The following is a 20,118-nucleotide window of genomic DNA, read 5'->3' as shown; positions in this document are numbered from 1 at the left end:
TTCCATGACCCACGTGTTGGCAAGCTAGGGAGTAGGGTGGGGTCAAGAAGAAATATTACTGCCTTATTTCCTGTTTTTTTCTCCCTAAAACTTATCATTTCTACTTTCTACTGCATGCTATAATAATTTATAATTTCATCTTGTACCACATCACATGCCCTAATAACCACGATGTATTCCCACATGTTATTCCGTTATTATTTTAGAGAGAGCTGCCAAAATTTAATTTCACTCTCCTCTAAGGCAATTTACGGTGTAGCCACATGGCTCTGCAACCATCCACAATTAACAGAAATCAGATAGAAAGCATGACACTGCGCCACATGCCACGGACATTCTCGGATTCCAGGACACTATAAAACTTGGGATCTCAAATTTTTGGAATCTCAAGATTTTGAAAATTTGTTCTCAAAGAATTCCCAGGGAAAAAAAAGTGAATGTTATCCATGAATCACCATAGAGAGGTGACTAAGAGCGTGGGCTCAGGACTCAGACAGACTTGTGGTCAAACAGGCCAAGAGGTCCAACTGGCAGCTACAGATCCTTGGTCAAGTCTCATACCTTCTCGAAGTCTTGGATTGCTCTTCTCTAAATGAGGATAATACCTGAATCACAATGTTGCTGGGAACTAAATAAGATAATGCAATAATGCCTGCAAGGAACTCCACGGAATAAGAGCTCAATAAATGCTATTACTTTTTTTTAATGAGCTATGATTGCTTTTCTTACTTTCTTTTGTGAGTTTCTCCAGGAAAGTTGTTGGTAAACTTAGGAGAATACATATATGTATATGTATTCACATATATTTTTCTTCCTAAGAAGCATTAAAATAATAGTTACTTTTGATTTTTTTTCTTACCGTAAGCTCAGGAGGTAATTACTTAGGTAATTGGTATTCTTTTTTCAGGTGGATAATGAAAGACAGTGAGAAACAAAAGCAGTAGACGGACCCAGAAGCCGTGTGTTCCCAGGGTGCCTGTTCCTCACCCCCTCCCCCACCTCCCACCATCGCTCTGCTGCTTTATTTTCAACGGCTGCAGGGGCAGCCCTCAACTCATTTTTTGTCAGCTTTCTACATGAAACACGCCCATGCACACGTGCATTCACGATCTCATGCACGCCGAAGACAGAGACAAATGTTACCTGCATATTAGCTTTTGGATATAATGAAGCTATAATATTAACTCTTTATACTAAGCTTATTATTTAGAATAAATGGAAGAAGTGTCTAAACTGCCATTTTAAAAAAAAAAAACAAAGCTCTTTCATTTTTTCATCCGTGCTAGTTTTAGATTACACAAACGAAGAGATACTTGTACTTAAAAATACTTAGCTCATCTACCTTTAATAGAATGCATCGCGGTATATCGTTCGCAAAGTCAGCCAGAAAAGTATTTCAGCTTCACTTCTACAAGGAACACTCATGAATTCTAAGTAGAAGAAATCAGAGTGGAGGGGAGGATATAAGAAATATAAATCCAAGCGAGGAAACTTAAAAGATCCATTTGTTAAGCAGGTGGATGTGTCTTAAAACTGACTTTTCTTAGAGCTATGTCTTGGTCTTCAGTGTTACACTGGTTGCCGCTTGTAACAGCCCTGAGTTCTGCATGATTTGCTTTACCTACAGATTAGAAATATGTCGCTCTAGGGAAGATGAAGCCACTGGGAGAGACGAACAGAGTCAGAAGATCCGGTGGCGCACGGACTTTCCATACTTACTCCTGCACACAGGCATATGGCAAGATCTCACGAGAGGCGGCCCAGAGAGATGCCTGCACACCGCCTCACTGAGGGGGACGCGCCGGCCTTTGGCTGTCAGCCTTTGACACACCTGCTTTCTTCGTTGGGTTCCAACACCACAGCTGACAGAACACTGCAATGAGAATTGTGCAACAGTCAAACGGGGCGTGAGCAGACACATGCTCCCAGCAACAGTGAGGCCTCCCATGGCGAAACAAGGGGGTGTTTTGTGTATGGGTATGCCCATAAGCATTTCCTAGGCCTGAACATCTTTTAGGTTATGGAAGGTTTCCCTCTCTTCTCCCCAATCCTCCCTCCTCTCCTCCTTTTCCTTTCCCTTCCTTTCTTCCTTCCCTCCTTCTTTCCTTCCTTCCTTCCTCTCTCTCTCCCTCCTTCCCTCCCTTCCTTTCTTCCTTTTCTCCTTCCTTCCTTATTTCTTTCTTTCTGAGATAGTAACTAATTTCTAGTAATTTATTCTCATGGGATTTTTTTTGGCCTTGTGATTAACGTTTATTTTTTAGCTATTTATTTATACAACAAGATGACTTTGCTTTTTTAAAAACAACATAATATCAACAAAATGTAGTATTAACTTTGTATGGTGACCAATGGTAACTAGACTTATTGTGGTGATCCTTTAGTAATGTATAAAGACACTAAGTCACCATGTTCTACACCTGAAAAGAATATATGTCATATGCAGTTCAGTTAAAAATTAAAATTAAAAAGTAATGTATACCCATGATCAGAATTTCAAGAAGCAGAAAAGTATAAACGGAAAGTTTTTTTAAAAAACCACCCAAACTGCTATACATAAAATAACACTAATATTTGATAATAATTATGGGTATACCATTGATATTTGATAGTCATAATCACATGTACATGTGCAACTTTAATGTAAAATTTTAATGCAATTTGATGACGTATATTAGGATAAAAGACTAAAGTAAAATTAAAAGAGTTGCTGAAAGGTTGATCTTTTTTCTCACTATTAGGTGACTGATTTCCAAAAGAACTTTCTGAAGTTAATAAGCAAGATGAAAGAAACCAACAAAAGATTCGGGTAGTTATTTTTATAGACATATTTTGACTTATGAGAGTATCTATTGACTTGCTGCTAAGAAAGAGGAGAAAACAAGCACATTTACATTTCTCCCAACCCACCTCTCCTCTCCAAGCACCCATTTGTTTTTGTTCAATCATTTAGCTAATGGCAAGACTTCTGATATTTACACTCTTCTGAAATGCAACTTGCTGGTTGCTGAGTCTTATTTCTGAATTTAAGTGAATTTATTATTCATCTTCCTTTTTTTTTTTTTTTTTTTTTTTTTTACCAGCATCAGTACCTTCCTGTATTCTTTGTTTAGAATCATCTTGGTGTCTCACCTTGGCCCTGCAACGTTTTCAAGACGGGCTTATGCAAACGTACTCATTCTCTGACTGCCCCTCTGTTGCCTTTCTACATGAAGAACCACCGAGGTGAAAACGCTCGGGCCGTACGTGCTTTCCTTGTGAACTGTGCAGACACTGCTCCACTGACTTCTTGCATCTGATGCTACTGTGAGGCCACAGGAAGCCCAGCGGGGAATTTTTCTTGTTTATTTGCTTTGCCTTTCATGCTCAGAGGCCCAGGGCTCTTTCTTGACTCACGAAGTTCAGCACCTTAAGCAGGCTGCGTCTCAGTGGGTCATAGTTCTTGGCACGTGGTTTACCATTATGACTTGCAGATTAAAGCTTTTATTAAAGGAAGTGAATTCCCCTCAATTATCTCGGAATGCTTTTCTGTTCCATTCATTTTGTTCTCGCAAATACCGATGTCGCTTACGTTTGATCTCCTTCCGCCGTCTTCCAGATCCACCACTGCCTCTGACACCAACTTTACACCTTGACTCTTTTCCCTACCATTTTATATGAGCTATTGCAGCTTGTATACTACAGCTCTCTGTTCTCAATCATCTAAATTATTTTTGTTGTTGTTGCTTGTAAAGTAACTTTTATGTCTGCTTCTTAAAATTTTTCTTTTCAAATTTTCTTCCCTGACTGTTCTGAGGTGTCTTTTCATCTCCTTCTGTTGACTTATGATCTCTTTGGGAATTCAAATTCCATTTTAAAGCCCGCTTTTCCCCAGACATCATGGCTCTAATTTCCTCAGGAGTACAGAGCCTATTTGTTGGTTCTTTTCCGTGGGGAACATTTTTGTGATGCTGTGTTGTTCATGTGACTCACTTTCTGTTCCTTTCCCCACATCCTGACTTCTTTCTTCCCCTTCAATTTTTCTCCCCAGTTTTAATGCGTAGTTTGTTTGTTGAGGGGGGTAATTAGATTTATTTATTTTAATGGAGGTACTGGGGACTGAACCCAGGACCTCATGCATGCTAAGCACACTCTCTACCACTGAGCTATACCCTCCCCACCTCCACACACACACACACACACACACACCCGATGCATAGCTTTATGCTGGAGCTTTAAATGCAGCTGGCTGTTTGTGAAGAACATGGGTCGGGGAATGAACTGGGGTGTTTATAACAGTCTGTTGTCTTCATCACTCTGTCACCAGATTTTTATTTCCCTTGCCCACATCTCTCTTCAGATTTTGGTATTTGAGTGGTCGGTGTGGCTGGGAAAAAGCCTCGTAAATACCTGGCTCGCTGGGTAACCGTCCAGTGGCTGCTGCCCCTCTCCCTTCACACCACTTCATCGCTGGCAGCCTTCCTTGAGGTTTCTCCATCTCCCCAGCCGTCCTGCAGGGACGTTCACGCTGCTTTCAGGGGCAGCTCATGGTCCTCCACCTAGTCTCTGTACTCAAAAAACTGTTGAGTAGGCCTGTCAGGACGGTCACACTTACTCCTAGGGAAATCTACATCCCGTTCGGCGCCTGAGGAAATACTTGTCAGCCCTCAGCCTTCCCTCTCTTATTTTGGTCCAGGTTTTACGATCTTTGGCAGGTGTGTTTTATAATTTATAGTTTGTGATTGTGGCCATTTCATTGTTCATTGAAGACAGACTGTTCCCTCTCTTTCATTCTCTTTGTGGGTTTTTTGTTGGATTTCAAAGGAGGGGAATGGAATTTTCTTAAATGCCTTTACTGTCATCTTTAACAGAAAGCCCCAATTATTAATACATTTTTTTAGTATGGAGGAAAGTTTTTTGTAAGCTTTTGAACAAATAATTAAAAATTATCACTCAGCAAATTATGATTTTTTAACAAGTCAAATCATTATCTGAGGTTACCACACAATGTAAAAGTAGTGGTTAAATGATTGTCTATCACCACCCATAAGCCATTTTTAATGATCAGTATTTGATTTTTTCTCCCTATTATGAAAGGGAGGATCATTTGTAAACTCCTTTTCTGGATGGAGGTCTTACATGACCTGCATCCGCTAAGTTCGTAGTTAGAATGCCTTTGGAGAACGTTCACAACTCAGAGCGAGAGGAAGTGACCAGATCAGTGCCATCAACTATAATTCCCAAAGCAGCACCTTGTGCCAAAGTTTCTGTGATTTGTTCCATGGAAATATGGCAGATTCCTCTGCAAGAGCTCATGGGAACAACAGACCCTGCGTTCCTGCATCTTTGTAATGATATGTCTGTGACTTTCAAACTCGAAGGTCAGTTGGGCAGGATATAAAATCCTTGGCTCACATGTTCTTTTTTTCTTTTTCTTTGTTATATTAAGTATGTTGCTCCACTGTTTTCTAGAATGAAGTGGTATTGTTGAGAAGCCTGATGCTTACCTGATTTTCTTCCCCTAATAAGTGACTTGGTCCTTCTGCCTAGATACACTAATACATTATTCCTTATCTTTAAAATCCAGTAGTTTTAGTACAGTTATGTCTTGGTATTGACCATTCTGGGTCGATTTTCCCAGGTATGGTGTGTGTTCTTTCAAGATGGTGATTTGAATCTTTTAGTTATAGTTTTGTTCTATTACATTGCTTTGGTTTTCTTCTCTCAGGATTCTAATTATATATATATAATTATATATATATGTTGGATTGCCTTTCTTTCTTTTACATCTATCACTTTTGCTTGACTATTTTGTATTTCTCATTGATTATTTTCAACTCCCTTCTTTCTCTGGTTTCTCTTACACTTACGCTTCCTGCATCTGGTCATTCTTGTGTTCCTTCTAGTTTAGTCTGCATTTCTGAATTTTTTCCCCCTTAGTTTTCTAATTCTTTCCTAAACCCTGTCAGCTATTTTTTTTTCACATCCCCCTGCCTTATTAATATCATTTCTGAGCTTTTCTACTTCTGATATACTTCTATACATTTCTTGATTTTTTTAACTCATTTTGAATCGTAAGTTATATTCAATTCATCTGCCTCAAGGCAGAATTTTCATTATGTTGTTATGTTATTGACACTTTTATCTTACAGTATCCTTCTGTAGGGTTTGCTGATGCTCCTATTTAAATGAAATAGATTTTTTTCCTGTACTGTTAGAAGAGGGTAAGGGGGTGGGAGTGTTTCAGTGTAGTTATCTTCACTGTTCTGCATGATTTTTCTTGCTTAGCATGCTCAAGGTCCTGGGTTCAATCCCTAGTACGTCCATCAAAAAAAAAAAACCCTGCCTTTTACTTCCCTATTCAAACAACTTCCACCGTGCCCTCAATGACTAGGGATAAATCCAAATACCTAATCTGGCTGCAACTTCACCTTCACCTCTCACCTTCTTCCTCGTCTTTAATGCTTCCTACTCTCAAGCCACATAAGACTGATTCACTCACAATCTGTGTCTACACTCCTGTCACTGCCTAGAACACCTTGCTGTCTCATTTCCACACAGTTGGCATTCATCCTTTAAGACCCAACTCTAAAGCCACATCTTCCACAATACTTTCCTGGGCCTCGGGCCAACTTAGATGTTTCCTGTTGATTTTCACATAGTTCTGGAGATGGGACACCTTTATTGGGCTTTTTACTCAATTTTGTACCTGTCTGCCTTATTAAGCTGTGAGTTCATTGAAGGCTGTATTCTTGGTTGTCTCAGATTCCTGGTCCCTGGGATAATCAATCATCTCAGAGCTCAGTGAATGAATGGGAGGATGCAGGGCTGTGGCAATAGGCATATTCAATTTAGAAGAAGTTTTTACAAGTCTCTTTATTTCAGTTAACAAGTAAGGGCGTTTCCATCCTAAGTACCTGTCTTATCAATAAGCTGAAACTGTCTTATTGGTAAGATTGTGTGTGTGTGGGTTTGTGTGTGAATAACCCTTTCATGAAGTTGTGTGCTAGTAAATGTTTCACAATAAGTTCTCGAAGACAAGGGCTCTGACTGTAACATTTGCCAGTTTCTGTGGTATAAATACTCCCATCATGGCTGATTTCAAGCTGTCATCCTAATGTCACTGAATACAAGGTAAGAAGAGATTACAATTGGTTCTCCAAAGCCAGTTATGAACACATAACTGCCTTTTTGAGTCACAATTAATACATCTATTGAAAACTGGAAAGTCGTATTTGGAAATCCATGTTCTTGGACGTATCTTGAGCTGTGCTTTGTAATATGTCTCATGTATAGAGCTGTTTCCCTTTTCCCTTAGCATACAGATATATTTCAAAAATTGAAGAATATTCTGCATTCAAGTACCCATGCCCAGGTAATTAATACCCTTCTTAAATATAGGAGGTAAAGAAGTCAGAGGTGATCACAAATGTTGGAAAGATGTTGGTGCATGGACAGAGACAGGAAGTAGGTGGTGGGGCTGCATGGGAGTGAAGAGGGTGTTTCTTTGCTTTCCCATAATGAGGATCGACCCTACATAGAGAACTAAGGACAAGGTATTGAACAGAAGGTTAGAGACAATTCCTGGTGACAGAGAGTCACCTACAGAAGTTAGAGAAGAAATCAGGCCACAGAATCAACTACAGAGGAAAAATGCACCAATGGAAATCAAAGGGTCAAATATGGAGCTTTTTGGAGATTTGGAAGAAAACAGACCAGTAGAAAAAAATGCAGTCAGGTAACTAGGAAAAATTTTTAAAAAACACCAAGGAACACCCTGAAGGAGAATGATGAAAGTAGACAAATGTTCCATCAAAGTACAGAGAACAAAGAATGAAAACAGGCTACTGGATTTCAGTCCAAGGGATGGGGCCACAAAACCCTCTGCAAGGGGCATATGGATTGCAGCAATCCACCTTTTGGGAAGATTGTCCCATATATAAGTCAATGCTTTTTTTTTTGTAGCTAGAAAAAAATAGTGTAAAAATTGAAGGCTCCTTTCTGCCTAAAACTGGGTTCAGATCTAAGGAAGTTGAGGGAAACGCATGAGCCAACAAATGAACAAAGCCCACACATGCCATGAATAGAGCTAGTGTCGGGGAGGGAGCACTATTTCAGCTGCAGGCTGAGAGGCCTGGCTCGGTGAAAAGTGGAAATTCTGGTGTGGCTTTTCAGCCTTTCTGTGTCCAGGGGCAGTGGCCAGTTCCAATGCGGAAGAGCCTCACCCAGAACCACAAGATGGACAGCTGCCCCCAGGGAGCCATCCTGTGGTGGAGGGACTAGCCTGGCAGAAAGCTTTAGGGAGGGTGGCAACTGGCATCAGAGTCTCTGCCAAAACAAAGCAACTCTGCAATGAGAGAAAATTTCAAATATCAAGAGAAAAGCTGAACCCAGCAGGAAACAAACTGCAGGGCCATACGTGAGCTGGACCCGACCCAAGTCAGAACGTTGGCTCTGCCTTCCTGTGCACGTGGGCACACCTGCCCGCCCTCCCAGAGGGAGGTTTCCTAGAGAAGTGGCCTTGGCTGGGAGCAGGAAGATGTCTTGACGGTGCTTGGGCTAACTCTTGGCACGTGCGCAAGCTTGCTCTTGCCTTGAAGAATGGTTGCCTAGGAAACTGACCTGCCTCAGGTCCAACCCAGCTCACATGAGTAACCTCTTCTGTCTCCTCTTGTTTCCCCCAGCAAAATCCCTTCCAATGAATGATTTTCCTGCCCTGTGTTAGCTGGCCCAAGCTTTTCTACAGGTCACTACTTCAACACCGTTTTGTATGTCCCCCGTCTTTGCAAAGACCCTTAAGGAAGAGTATTTACCTGCTTAAAGGTCTCTTGGGCCCAAGGACCTGTCAGTGATCTCATGGCCACTGGCCTCAAGGACACTGTCAGCCAGATGAGAAGACCATATGGATGCTCAGGAAGTAGCTCCCCATAAAACGCAATACAAATTAGGTCATTGTGAGTTAAAGCTGGGAAATGCTGTATGACTTTCGGGAGAGGAAGACTTCACAGAGGAGGGAAGCTTAGAGCCGGGCCCAGGATTTGAGGGTAACCACAAGAGCAAAGGCAAGCACGAGTAAACGTGGGAATGGGTGTTAATTCAGTGAAACATAACCCACAACAGCAAATCTGTTATTCACAGAGAGATGGACAGGGAAGGAAAGCAAGGAGGCCACCATCAGTCTCTCAGCTAAAAGGCTGGTGAGAAGAGTTCATTCCAGGAGACAGGATGAAGCTGTGAAAGCCTGTTTGTTCTCAGAGAAAAGAAGAGAGATGAGGAGGGTGTGGTACTGCAGAGCATGGCAGGGGTTCCAGGTGCTCCCTGGCTGCATCCAGAAAACAAGGTGCCTGGTTTCCCTGTCACATCTGCTCACACCTTGTCTTTCCCCTTTCCTGCCTCTTCCCTTTGGGTTAGAGCAGCACTCACTCAAAGCAGTCATTTCCCAGAGCCATCCCTCCTCTGGACACACTGAAGGGCTAAGCAACCCTCTCAGTGAGGGGCAGGCGGGGAAATGCTTCTCCACCTGTAACGTGCACTCCCTCACCTGGATCTTGTTCAAAGGCAGATTCTGATTCCTTAGGTCTGGGTGGGACTTGAGATCCTCATCTCTTACAAGCTCCCGGCTTCTAAAAAGATGCCCATTTGGCTGTCCCTGTGTCACACTTAGTAAGGAGAAAAAGCATTCCCAATGCCAAGAGGTCTCTCCACAAGTGCACGGCCCTTCCCTCCCCGAAGCTCTGCCCCTCACTTTACAGAGAGAGTAACTGGAAGCATTTTCTGAGGTCTGGGGACACATTTATGTAGACCCTCGGTGGCCTGGATGAGGCCCATGACCTGTGTGGCTTGTCCATTAAGATACTTTATAATCACCAGCACTTAATTGAGCTAGACAGTTAAAATAGAAAAAAATATAAGACTGTAGGACACGCAGGTTGAAGTATTGTCAATCCAATCTACACCAAAAGAATGTGGACTTTCCTTCAGGGGGTTAGAAATCTCTCATGTTATCCTTACAACCACCACTGCGGTAAAAGAAAGGAAAATGGGGGCTCAGGCAGGTTGAGTATATTGAACAAGGTCACATGCAGGCATTAGAGCTTGCAGGTTCCATCATGTGTCTGTCTGGCTCAAAAGCCCTGTTCTTGCATGAGAAATACAAGGGTACGCTGTTCATATTACACGTGGGTTGAATCCTAGGTCTACCCTTGGGAAGGCTGCTTAATCTCAATGTACTTCTGTTCTCTCATCTATAGAAATGGAGACAGCTTCTGTTTCCCAGGCCATTGTAGGATGAGAAGAGAATGGTAGCTCGTGACTGTACTGACTGTACGCTGAATTTAGGACTTGGGGAAATTCATTAATGTCAGTTACTGCTCTTTCTTATTTCTTGAGATGATTTCCCATGTTAGATTGCCTCTCTACTCCCAGAAGATATACATTTGGAGCAATGACTGGAGCTTTTAGGACTCTGATTACCTACCTCAACTCCCTGCTTCAGAATCTGTGCTAAAACCTCAGCCTGTAAACATTCAGGATGCAGCAAGACTGGAAGACAGAGCAGGAGTAAGAATAAAGGGGGCTGGACCGTGAGTCCCATCAGTTTAAGGAAAGCTCTGCAGGGTACTCTGGGGAACTGAAAGCTGATTTTTCAGGCAATATGACCTTTAGGAGGTGGCTGGATGGACATAGTGATGGGAAGACTGTGCTAGCTGGCTTGGAGACGGGAGAGCGGTACGGAGGCAGGGAATCAGGCGAGCAATGTAATATGAAAGAGAGACCCCTCAGAATCAGGTCAAAACATATGGATTCTGCTCCTACTTTGCCAGCTGTGGGAGCTTAGGCAACGTATTTTCAGCTCTTTGGGTTTCACGTTCCCCACCTGAAAAATGAGGCATTGCTACGAGACTGTTAGGTCCTGCCAGCACTAAAATGATACATTGGAATTCTGCTTATTGCAGTTAACGCGAGCTTGAGAGGATAAAGGGTAAAATCAGCCGTGGTGTCAACAGAGTGCAGAGGAAGTAAAGGTATGGAAGGTTTTCAGCAAGTTGAAATGACAGGGTTTAATGGATAATTCCACATAAGGAGACATAAGGCAGAGAAGAACCAAACCGATTTTGAGTTTATCCTGGGATACAATGGCTGTGGCAGTTCCAAAAGAGAGAAGTTATGGGACTTGGTTTAGAAGAAGTAAACTGAAAACGAATCCTTACGTGTGCGTCTGGACCAGGACACTTCCACAAGCCCGAGAGCGAGTGAGGGCCCCTGGAAATTTTGCACCCCAGACGCTCCCCTCAACTCACACTAGCCCCAGCACTCACCCTGCGAGGAAACACTGAAAGGCTGAAACAAAGGAGAATCAGAAAAGAAGAGACTATGAAGTTGGCAGTGGCCCTTACCTTTGACCAGTCTCCCACAGTTAAATGCGGAGGACAGTCTGTTCTGGCACAGGACTTATGAGAAGAGGCCTTGGGTCCCTGGCACAGTTCGTCTGAGAGATTCAAAGAGCTGCCATCCGTTAGCAGCTGCCGACAGGTGACTCTGCGGTTCTGAGTGCCCCCGCCACATGTCCTGGAGCACTGGGGAGACAGAGAGAGGTGGGTCAGCGGGCTGGGCCCCTTTTGAGTTAGCGCAAGGCAGGGCTCTTACATCAGAAGCCTGGCGGCCCTGCAGTCACCCGTCGGTCATACCTGCTGCCAGTCTTCGATGTGCCAGCTAGGAGGGCAGTCAAACTGATTGCATGCTTGTAAGGCGTGGGGCCTCTCCTCTCTGCAGTCCTCAGGAGGGGAGGGCGATCCCCCGGGCTGCAGGCAGTACACTTCCCGGGTCTGTATGCCAACACCACAGGTAGCCGAGCAGGGCCCCCAGGACCCCATGTGCCACCTGTACCGAAACACAAGTGGGCAAAGTTAACTGTCCAGTGAGCCTCTGTGCCACAACCACAGCAGGGACAGTTTCAAGTTCCTCCCGGGACCTCCAGACTCCGCTCTTCACATACTGATCCCCATCCTAACTTATTACCGTATATCAATAATAAACTCTTAGTTTTGTTTTGAACAGATCCCTAAGGCAAGGATGATTTATCTGGGTGTCAAAAGAAATTTTAAATGCTCAAAAGCACACTTCAAGAAATCTTCAGGGCACCTGGATTCATTATTTGGAATATCCCTAAGAAAATTATTTTATGTTAGGATTGGAATATATATATATATACATATGATTCTTTTCCAATAAGATCTTGGAAAAATCAGGTTTTCTCATGAAACGTCTGTAAAAATGAAAAACCAGCTCAGCTGCTTTTGATACATATTTCCAAGCTGCCTTCAAGGAAGACTGTCTCAAGTCACACTCTCACCAGGAGTACTGGAGAGGGCCTGGCTTTCTACAGCCACATCAACACTGGACGATGCCATTTAAAAAAGTTTCTGCCCATCTGGTGAGTGAACAATTGTATGTGATGATTATTTTAATTCTTGGATACTTAATTATTAATGAACATGAAGTTTTAACTAGTTACTGTAGAGATACATCATGAGGAAGGAATTTACAAACGCTTAAAATGTACGTTAATAAAAGAATGTTTGTTCCAGGGTAGCATGTAACAGCAAAAATAATTTAAGGAATAAAAATAAATTAATTTAACTTTACAAAGTGGAAGGAGGCAATCTAAAGGTTTAATATTAAAGGGCAAAATAAATAATTGTCTCTTCATACAGCACAATGCTAGCAGCCATTAAAAAATTAAGCAGATGTAGAGTTCTTGACATAGAAATACATTCATGATATATTTTTTTTATCAGAAAGTAGGTCATAAAATCACCATATTATTTTATGCACTTAGAAATGCACGCAGAAAAAGAATCTGGATAATTATACATAGAAATGTTAACAGCGATGATCTCTAAGTGATAGGATTTTAATTTTCTTTATACTTGCCAATTTTTTTCCTGACTTTTCTTGTAATAAACGTTCATTATTAGAAAAAATAAGTTAGTTCTTTGAAAAAAATAGTGTTTATCTAAAGGTTATTTTTGGTTTTTCTGATTTCTAACTGTTTTCCCTGACTTTTTCATATTCATTTAATTACTCCTGGGTTGGTTTTCTTTTTTCAGGTTTGGTTGAGTTTGTTATATTTTTAAATTCCATTTTCTCCTCTGCTATCTTTCATTCTTAAGAGTTATCCTTGGAATTCTAAAGAGCTTATTTAATTTCCAGAGTTAATCAAAATTATTCCCATCTTCACAAACAGTACAAGGGGGCTTAAAGTACCTTAACTCCAATCAACCTTTGATCCAGTTTTACCAGGCTTTGCTGTTCAACATCGATTTTAAATTCATAAAGTCAATCTTATTATTGATTTGCACAGTCGATGATTCTTTTTTGGAGTAACTGTCTTTACAATGCACTTTGCTCTTTATTCATTCTTGTATCTCAGACCTTCCTTCTGGGATCAGTTCTTTGCTTCATGAATACATTCCTTTGAAATAATCTTTAAGGCAACTTTGCTGGTAGTAAAGGGTCCAGGTAATCTGGGCCATGTCTGGTCACAAGGCTCATTTGTGTCTGTCCTCCATCCCCACAGGTGAGCAGCCTCATGCAAACAACCGCTTCAGATTGTAATCAGCAGCAGTTTTTTTGTTCGTTTTTTGCTTTCTCAAAGAAGCAAAAAACATGGGCTCTCTCCCATGAATTAAAAGGCAGATGTTCAGTCCTTGCCATCCATAGTATCTGAACTCTGATTTACCCTAACTGCTTTGGTGCTAAAGCCCAGAGGAACCATAGGTCCAGTTCCACTCACCACCCACCACTTCTTTCCTAGCCCACGTAGCTGTTTTTCCCTATGTCGTCTCTCTTTTTAATACTATAGCTATCACTGATCTGTATTTGGAGCAGAACGTGAAATTAAAACACCATCTTAATTGGAAGCATATTAATTAGGTGACCTATTAAATTAGCCTATTCATATCTAAATTTCCAGTAGCTTCAGAAGTGAGGGAACTCACCAAGAGTAGATACATAGGTCATACTTTGATGATAATCAGATTACATAGTTAAATCATTAGAAAGCTTTTGTTGCAGTATTAAAACAATTCAGCTTAACTATGTAACTAATTTGGAGTGATTCTGGGATGCTCAATCTTTCAAGAAAGTATGTAACTGGAAGAATCGATTAGTGGCATAAGGGACCGGATTGGGATCATTTTTATTCAAGAAATGGGTAACAATTTCTTACTAAGAGACAATAAACTACACAGAGTATATTTTAAATTCAAGAACTGGGTAACAAGTTGGTACAGAAACACATTACTCTTGCCTCTTACTTTTCCTACTTCCCTATCTAGCTGTGTTGAAACCTGTCATAGAAGGCTCTTCTCGGGACTAGTGGGACCATGATGTAACCCTGCATGTTTCTACGAACTGCTGGCTCTCTCCTGGAAAAAGCAAACTCCATAACCAGCAGACACTCAGCAGTTACAGGAGAGACCAAGAAGAGTGACCCCGTAAGAGCAAATAAACATACAACGCCCCACCTCGGAGAGTTCAGGCTAATACATCAAACACATTTGCCTTTGGGTAAATCGAGATCTACTGACTGTCCAACCCAGCCTCACTGGTAAGTTTCGCCCTGGGGTGATATTTTACTGCTATTGCCCTTGGAGTCCGTAAATATTTGTATGGAAAATATTGTGCAACACCCTGTTCCTGTTATTCCTACACCACTGGTTTCTAGAACCTAAAACATTTTTGTAAACTTACCTTTATTTTGGCATCAACCCTTTGTCTCTGCTGGTTTTTTTCCAATATAACTCTCAACCTTCAAAAAGTTTATTAAATTTGCAACTTTGAAATGAGGAATAGTATTTCTCTTCACATAAAAACAGACCCTTAATTTTGCAAAGTGGCCAAGACACATTGTGTGCTGTGTTATTCCTAGCTTGAAAGCTCCATGGGCAAGACACTGCTGAAGAAGATAACTTGCAAGAACTCCCGCTGAGGCTGAGGGATGAGGGGAAGGGGTCCTGCGCGTGAATAAACCAGCATGCTGCCTTCAGCAACCTGAAGAAACAGTTTCTAGACTCATTGTTCCATCTTGCCCTGACTTGGTGAGCAAACTCAACCCCGCCCTGGCCTCCCGGGCAGGGCACGCAGAGGCTGCTGTTCTTAGAACTAAAACAAGCCCCGGAGCATTTCAAATTATTCTAACTGCAAAAAGACCGGGCAGAGCTCTGGAGACGTGAGTGGAAAACGCAACCAGAAAGCACTGCTCAAGATGAAAGACCAGAGCTGAAAGGACCTTGGGGACCTTGACTTGAACACCTTTCACCATTATTCACACTAAGAAGCTAGGCCAGAGAGCCAAGGGACATGTCTGACGCTCCTTGACGGAGGCAGAACTAGGGCTCTAGCTCATGTCCCTGACCATCCCCACTTCTCTTTGGACTATTCAGAGTCCCCCACACCCCCAGTAAAGGTCTCAGGTTAGGATCCTGTTTCACATTGTCGGACTTCATTATGCCAGCGAGAAGGGAGCCACTGATGACATTTACGGGAGTTAGCTCATTTCACGGCAGAGAAGGGCTCCACGCAGAGGGCACGGTACGTGCAAAGGCCCAGAAGCCATGAGTGAGCATGAGCATGGGTCATAACGGATAATTCAGTGTGGCTGCTGAGCAAGTCTGCTGGGCTGGCACTTGAGTGTGGTGTGTGTGTGGACAGGGGGTGAGGTGAGGGTGGTCATGACAAGTATGGTTCAAGAATCTAAAACCAGGGTTACAAAGGAGTTTATATGCTGTTATAGGTTGAATTGGTTCTCTCAAAAAGATGTGGAAGTCCTCACTGCTAGTACCTGTAAATGTGACCTTATCTGGAAACAGGGTCTTTGCCGACGATCAAGTTCGGATGAGGTCATTAGAGTGGGCCCTAATCCCAACATGAGTGGTAATCTTATAAAAACAGGGAATTTTGACGCAGGGACACACAGAAAGGAGATGATGTGAAAAGAGAGGAAGAAGGCTGTGTGTAAGCTAAGGAACGCTTGGGGCTCCCAGAAGCTAGGAGAGAGGCACAGACCAGGTTTTCCCACGCAGCCCTCGGAAGGAACCAACCCTGTCAAAACAGCGTGTCCCGGGAGCACGGGACAGCACACACCTGGGCGGGCAGGGCTCCGTGTTACAAGCCTGGCTCATGGCTGGGGGGCGGTGGACCGTATCGCACAAGGTGTCATTGACGGTCTGCTGGGTCTGGATGTGTAAGCACACCGCAATGGCTTCTTGACGGCCTGGAGGTTGGAAAGAGAAGAAAATGCAAATGACTTAGAATAACTTGTTGTGCGAGAAAACAAAATCGGGTCTTGAGACTTCTCGGTCTTAAGCTGCTGCTCTTTTGACTGTACGGCGTGGCTGCAGGCTGCACTTCAGGGAACACGAAGTGTTGTTCAGCAAACAACTCTGCATTTTCCAAAGCCTCCCAGTCTTTGACACTCTCTCAGTCACCTTGTAAACTCAGCCCCCTTGTAAACTCAGCCCCTCTGCTGTCCCTCCCCCAGAGACACTCACTCTGAGACACTGAGGAGCACCCCTGACTCCCCATCCACCTTCGGACTAATGTGCATTCTAAATGCACTCAAAGCTAGACACTCCCTCAAATGAAACATCAAAGTGTTCCTTCCAGACATACACAGCAATGTCCCTAAGAGGAATTCTCGTATCATCTCCTAAAGAATAACACTTTCTCCATCTCATTGCATATGTGCTAAATGTGATGTATAACTCTGATTAAAATACAGCCTGAGTTCCTGTTCACCATGACTATAATTAGTAATATGTCTATTACTAGCAAGAACAGCAGCAATGCCTCTCATTGGGAAAGTGGTTTGCAGCTCACGAAGTGTGTTTAACTATGTTATTTGAGCCCACGATAATCTTGTGAGGTCCAAAGAATGGTATTGTTATGTCCATTTTATTAATTTAATAATAAGGAAACAATTGAGAGAGAAATCACGACAACAAAAAAGTCGTAGATTCAAAACTGAAAATTAGATATCCTGCCTCCTAATTCAGTGGTCGTTCCTTTGTACTCCAGGGATTCCAAAACGCAGTACTTCCGACCAGCTTCCCAAAGCAGTGACTGCTCCTTGTCCAAATACGAACTTTCACAAGCACATTTTTGCTTTGAGGCCAGACAGGTCTGTCTGACCCCAAAGCCCATGTCTCAACTACTATTTTTTATCTTTTGAGACCAAAAGAATCACTGGGAAATCAGAACTGAACAAAATATAAACCAAACTTTTGCTGAAAAAAATCAAATAAAAATTGTAATGGCAACTGACTATGCTATTGGAAATATGCAAATGTATTCAGTTTCATGCAAGAATGTGTGTTATATGATTCTGTTATAAGATTCTGGTTCTTTTTCCAAATGCCATGTTTCAATTCAACCATTTTACAATGTTTTGCAGAACACAGTAGGGGCCAAAAGTATGTATAAAATATGTATTTGCAATGTTCAGTTCCTTTCACTAAATTTTCTTCTGCTTTCTTCACTGCAGTCTTATGTTTCTGGCCATGGCAGGATGCAGTCTTAAATCTCTGCATCTTCCATTAACCTTAAAAATTTTTTTTTCATTTTTCAGTTTTATCAGGTAGAATTGTTACAATTTGACTGCACATATACAATGTACTGCATGTAAATACATATACACAATATACTGCACATATTTTTAAAATTTACATATATATATTGTTCATTGTTTCTAAGAACATTTAGAGCTTTAGCTTTTTAAACTTACATAGTTATCAAAGGAATAAAGCCAACCACAAAATAAGAATTAATTCAAAAAGATACATACACCCCACTATTAGCAGCAACATTACTTATAATTGCCAAGATATGGAAGCATCATATCAATAGATGAATGGATAATAAAGAAGATGCAGCATATACATGTAATGGAATACAACTCATCCATAAGGAAAAAGGATATTTTGCCATTTGCAGCCCTTCATTCCCTTTTTTTTTTCCACTTCAAAACCCAGAATTTTATAACTGGCATAAACATTTCCATTGCATCAAAAAAAAAAAACCCAAATACCCAGAAATAAACCTAACCAAGGAGGTTACCTATATACTCTGAAAACCGTAAAACACTGATGAAGGAAACTGAAGATGACACAAAGAAATGGAAAGATATCCCGTGCTCCTGGACTGGAAGAATCAACACTATCAAAATGGCAGCACTACCCAAAGCAATCCACAGACCCAGTGCAACCCCCGTCAGAGCACTCACAACATTGTCCACAGAACTGGAACAAACAACTCCAAAATTTATACGGAACAATAAAAGAGCCTGAACTGCCAAAGCAATCTTTTGTAGGGTGAACCTTTAAAAACAAAAAAAAAAAATAAACACTGGCTAACCTGAAATATAAAGAGGCTCCAACTTCACAACTCGGGTTCTCACCTGCAAATGTCTAAATTCCTTAGTGACTTTACAGGGACATAGATGTTCATTGTCTAGCAGGTTTCATTTCTTTTTAACCTGAGAAAAATTCAGTTATCTTTCACATATACCTTAATTTTTAATTAAAATTATTTTAAAAATGCACTCAGGGACTATTTTGGAAAGTTCTCTGGAGATTGAGTGGACGGTACCTCATGTTAACCATTTTGATGGAATTTCCCAACACTCATGACAAATTTTTGTATTTTAAAGCAAGTTTACTCAAAAGAATGTAAAAGGCTAATGGGTGATTTAGGATACGCATTGAGGTAGAGTGTATTTTCCAAAGACAATCACGAGAGTATCTCGCATCCCACACACCGAAACAACAACGTGACTTCACCACTTTTCACTTCAAGGGGTTTGAGCAAAGCTTTATCTTCAAATGTAAGAGTCAAAATTGTAAAAACAAGTTTACTTCATCTTATACTTAACAAAATCTGGGTAGTAATCACAAATATACAGTTAGAAGATGTAAAATAAATCGTGTTGAAATTTCAATGTAATTTTTCTAACAAATTCCTTTGGTAGCATGAGGCAACACCCTCCCTTTCACATTTGATTTCTGCAATGTCATAATAATAATTTTTTTTTTTTGGCAAAAAAAGAAAAAAAAAACTAAAGCCTACACCAAGAAATGAATTAATAATTAGAGGGTAAAAACACAGACTCTCAGAGGGGAAACAGAGCCAATAAATGAGCTAATACATTCTGTTTTGTTGGTTTAAGGTTAGTTTGAGTTGGGCTTGTTACAAATAAATCTTGACTAATTCAACACACCAAGTAACATCACGTACACGCACACACTCATACACACACCCAGTAAGAAATACCCAGAGCAACAAAAAAAATCTATAGTCAGAACCTTCAAGGTGCCACTCAGTATTTAACATATCAAATTGTAAAATAAATGTGGGAAAATGATTTGAATAAGAAAATTATGTTGATTTAATAACCAAATAGCCTTGGCCCCCAGAAATAGATGTAATAGGCTCTTTTTAAGCACCAGTGAAACATTAACAAAAATTGATCCTCTATTAGTCTATAAAGAAAACTGCACTAAATTCCAAAAGTCAGAAATTATCTAGGTGACATTCTCTGATGATAATAGAGTCCAACTATAAATGAATAATAAACAACTAACCCCCCAAATCCAAACATTAGAACTTTTTAAGTCATTTCCTATAAATCTCTTAGGTCAAAAAGAATGACTAGATTATACATTAGCTGTGGCAAGAAAAAAGAGAAGGGGAAGGCTTAAAGCAACCTGAGCCTAGATGAACAACTCTGGATGATAGTTTCAATATCATTGTGAAATAGATGACTTTTTTCCAAGAAAATCTAAATTATGGAATTCACTTAAAAATGAAGATCTTGAATTTAACAATAAGGAGGGGGAGGAATTACTCCCCCCCCCACCCCGCTAAATCCTGTCCCCAAGAGGGAAAAGTAAAAACTGAATTTAGACAGCTGTAAGAATAAATTCTTTTCCAAAGTTTTGAACAGATCACATCTATCATGTGCACTATTTAAGATTATTGAAAGGTATGGAAAAGTCCAATTCATCTTACAAAACTAGTATAACCCTGATGACAAAATCTGTGAAAGAAAAAAGAGATCTACTCCATGTGGTGGTACCTTACTCA

General features: G+C 41.1%; 1 protein-coding gene across 2 annotated transcripts in view; it reads right to left on the bottom strand.

The window, feature by feature from the left end:
* ADAMTSL3 (ADAMTS like 3) overlaps nucleotides 1–20,118 on the bottom strand; it is a 260,077-nt gene that overhangs the window by 58,260 nt on the left and 181,699 nt on the right. For both annotated transcript variants that reach the window (XM_031440672.2, XM_064480638.1), the window contains exons 16-19: nucleotides 16,123–16,252; nucleotides 11,664–11,856; nucleotides 11,373–11,552; nucleotides 1,720–1,873 (exon numbers count right to left, since the gene is read on the bottom strand). In XM_031440672.2, the coding sequence (XP_031296532.2) occupies nucleotides 1,720–1,873; nucleotides 11,373–11,552; nucleotides 11,664–11,856; nucleotides 16,123–16,252 (657 nt within the window). The remainder of the gene's footprint in view (nucleotides 1–1,719; nucleotides 1,874–11,372; nucleotides 11,553–11,663; nucleotides 11,857–16,122; nucleotides 16,253–20,118) is intronic.

The sequence above is a fragment of the Camelus dromedarius genome, chromosome 29 (assembly GCF_036321535.1).
Source record: "Camelus dromedarius isolate mCamDro1 chromosome 29, mCamDro1.pat, whole genome shotgun sequence".
NCBI classification, from domain to species: Eukaryota; Metazoa; Chordata; class Mammalia; order Artiodactyla; family Camelidae; genus Camelus; species Camelus dromedarius.
This window is presented reverse-complemented; position numbering and strand designations above follow the sequence as displayed.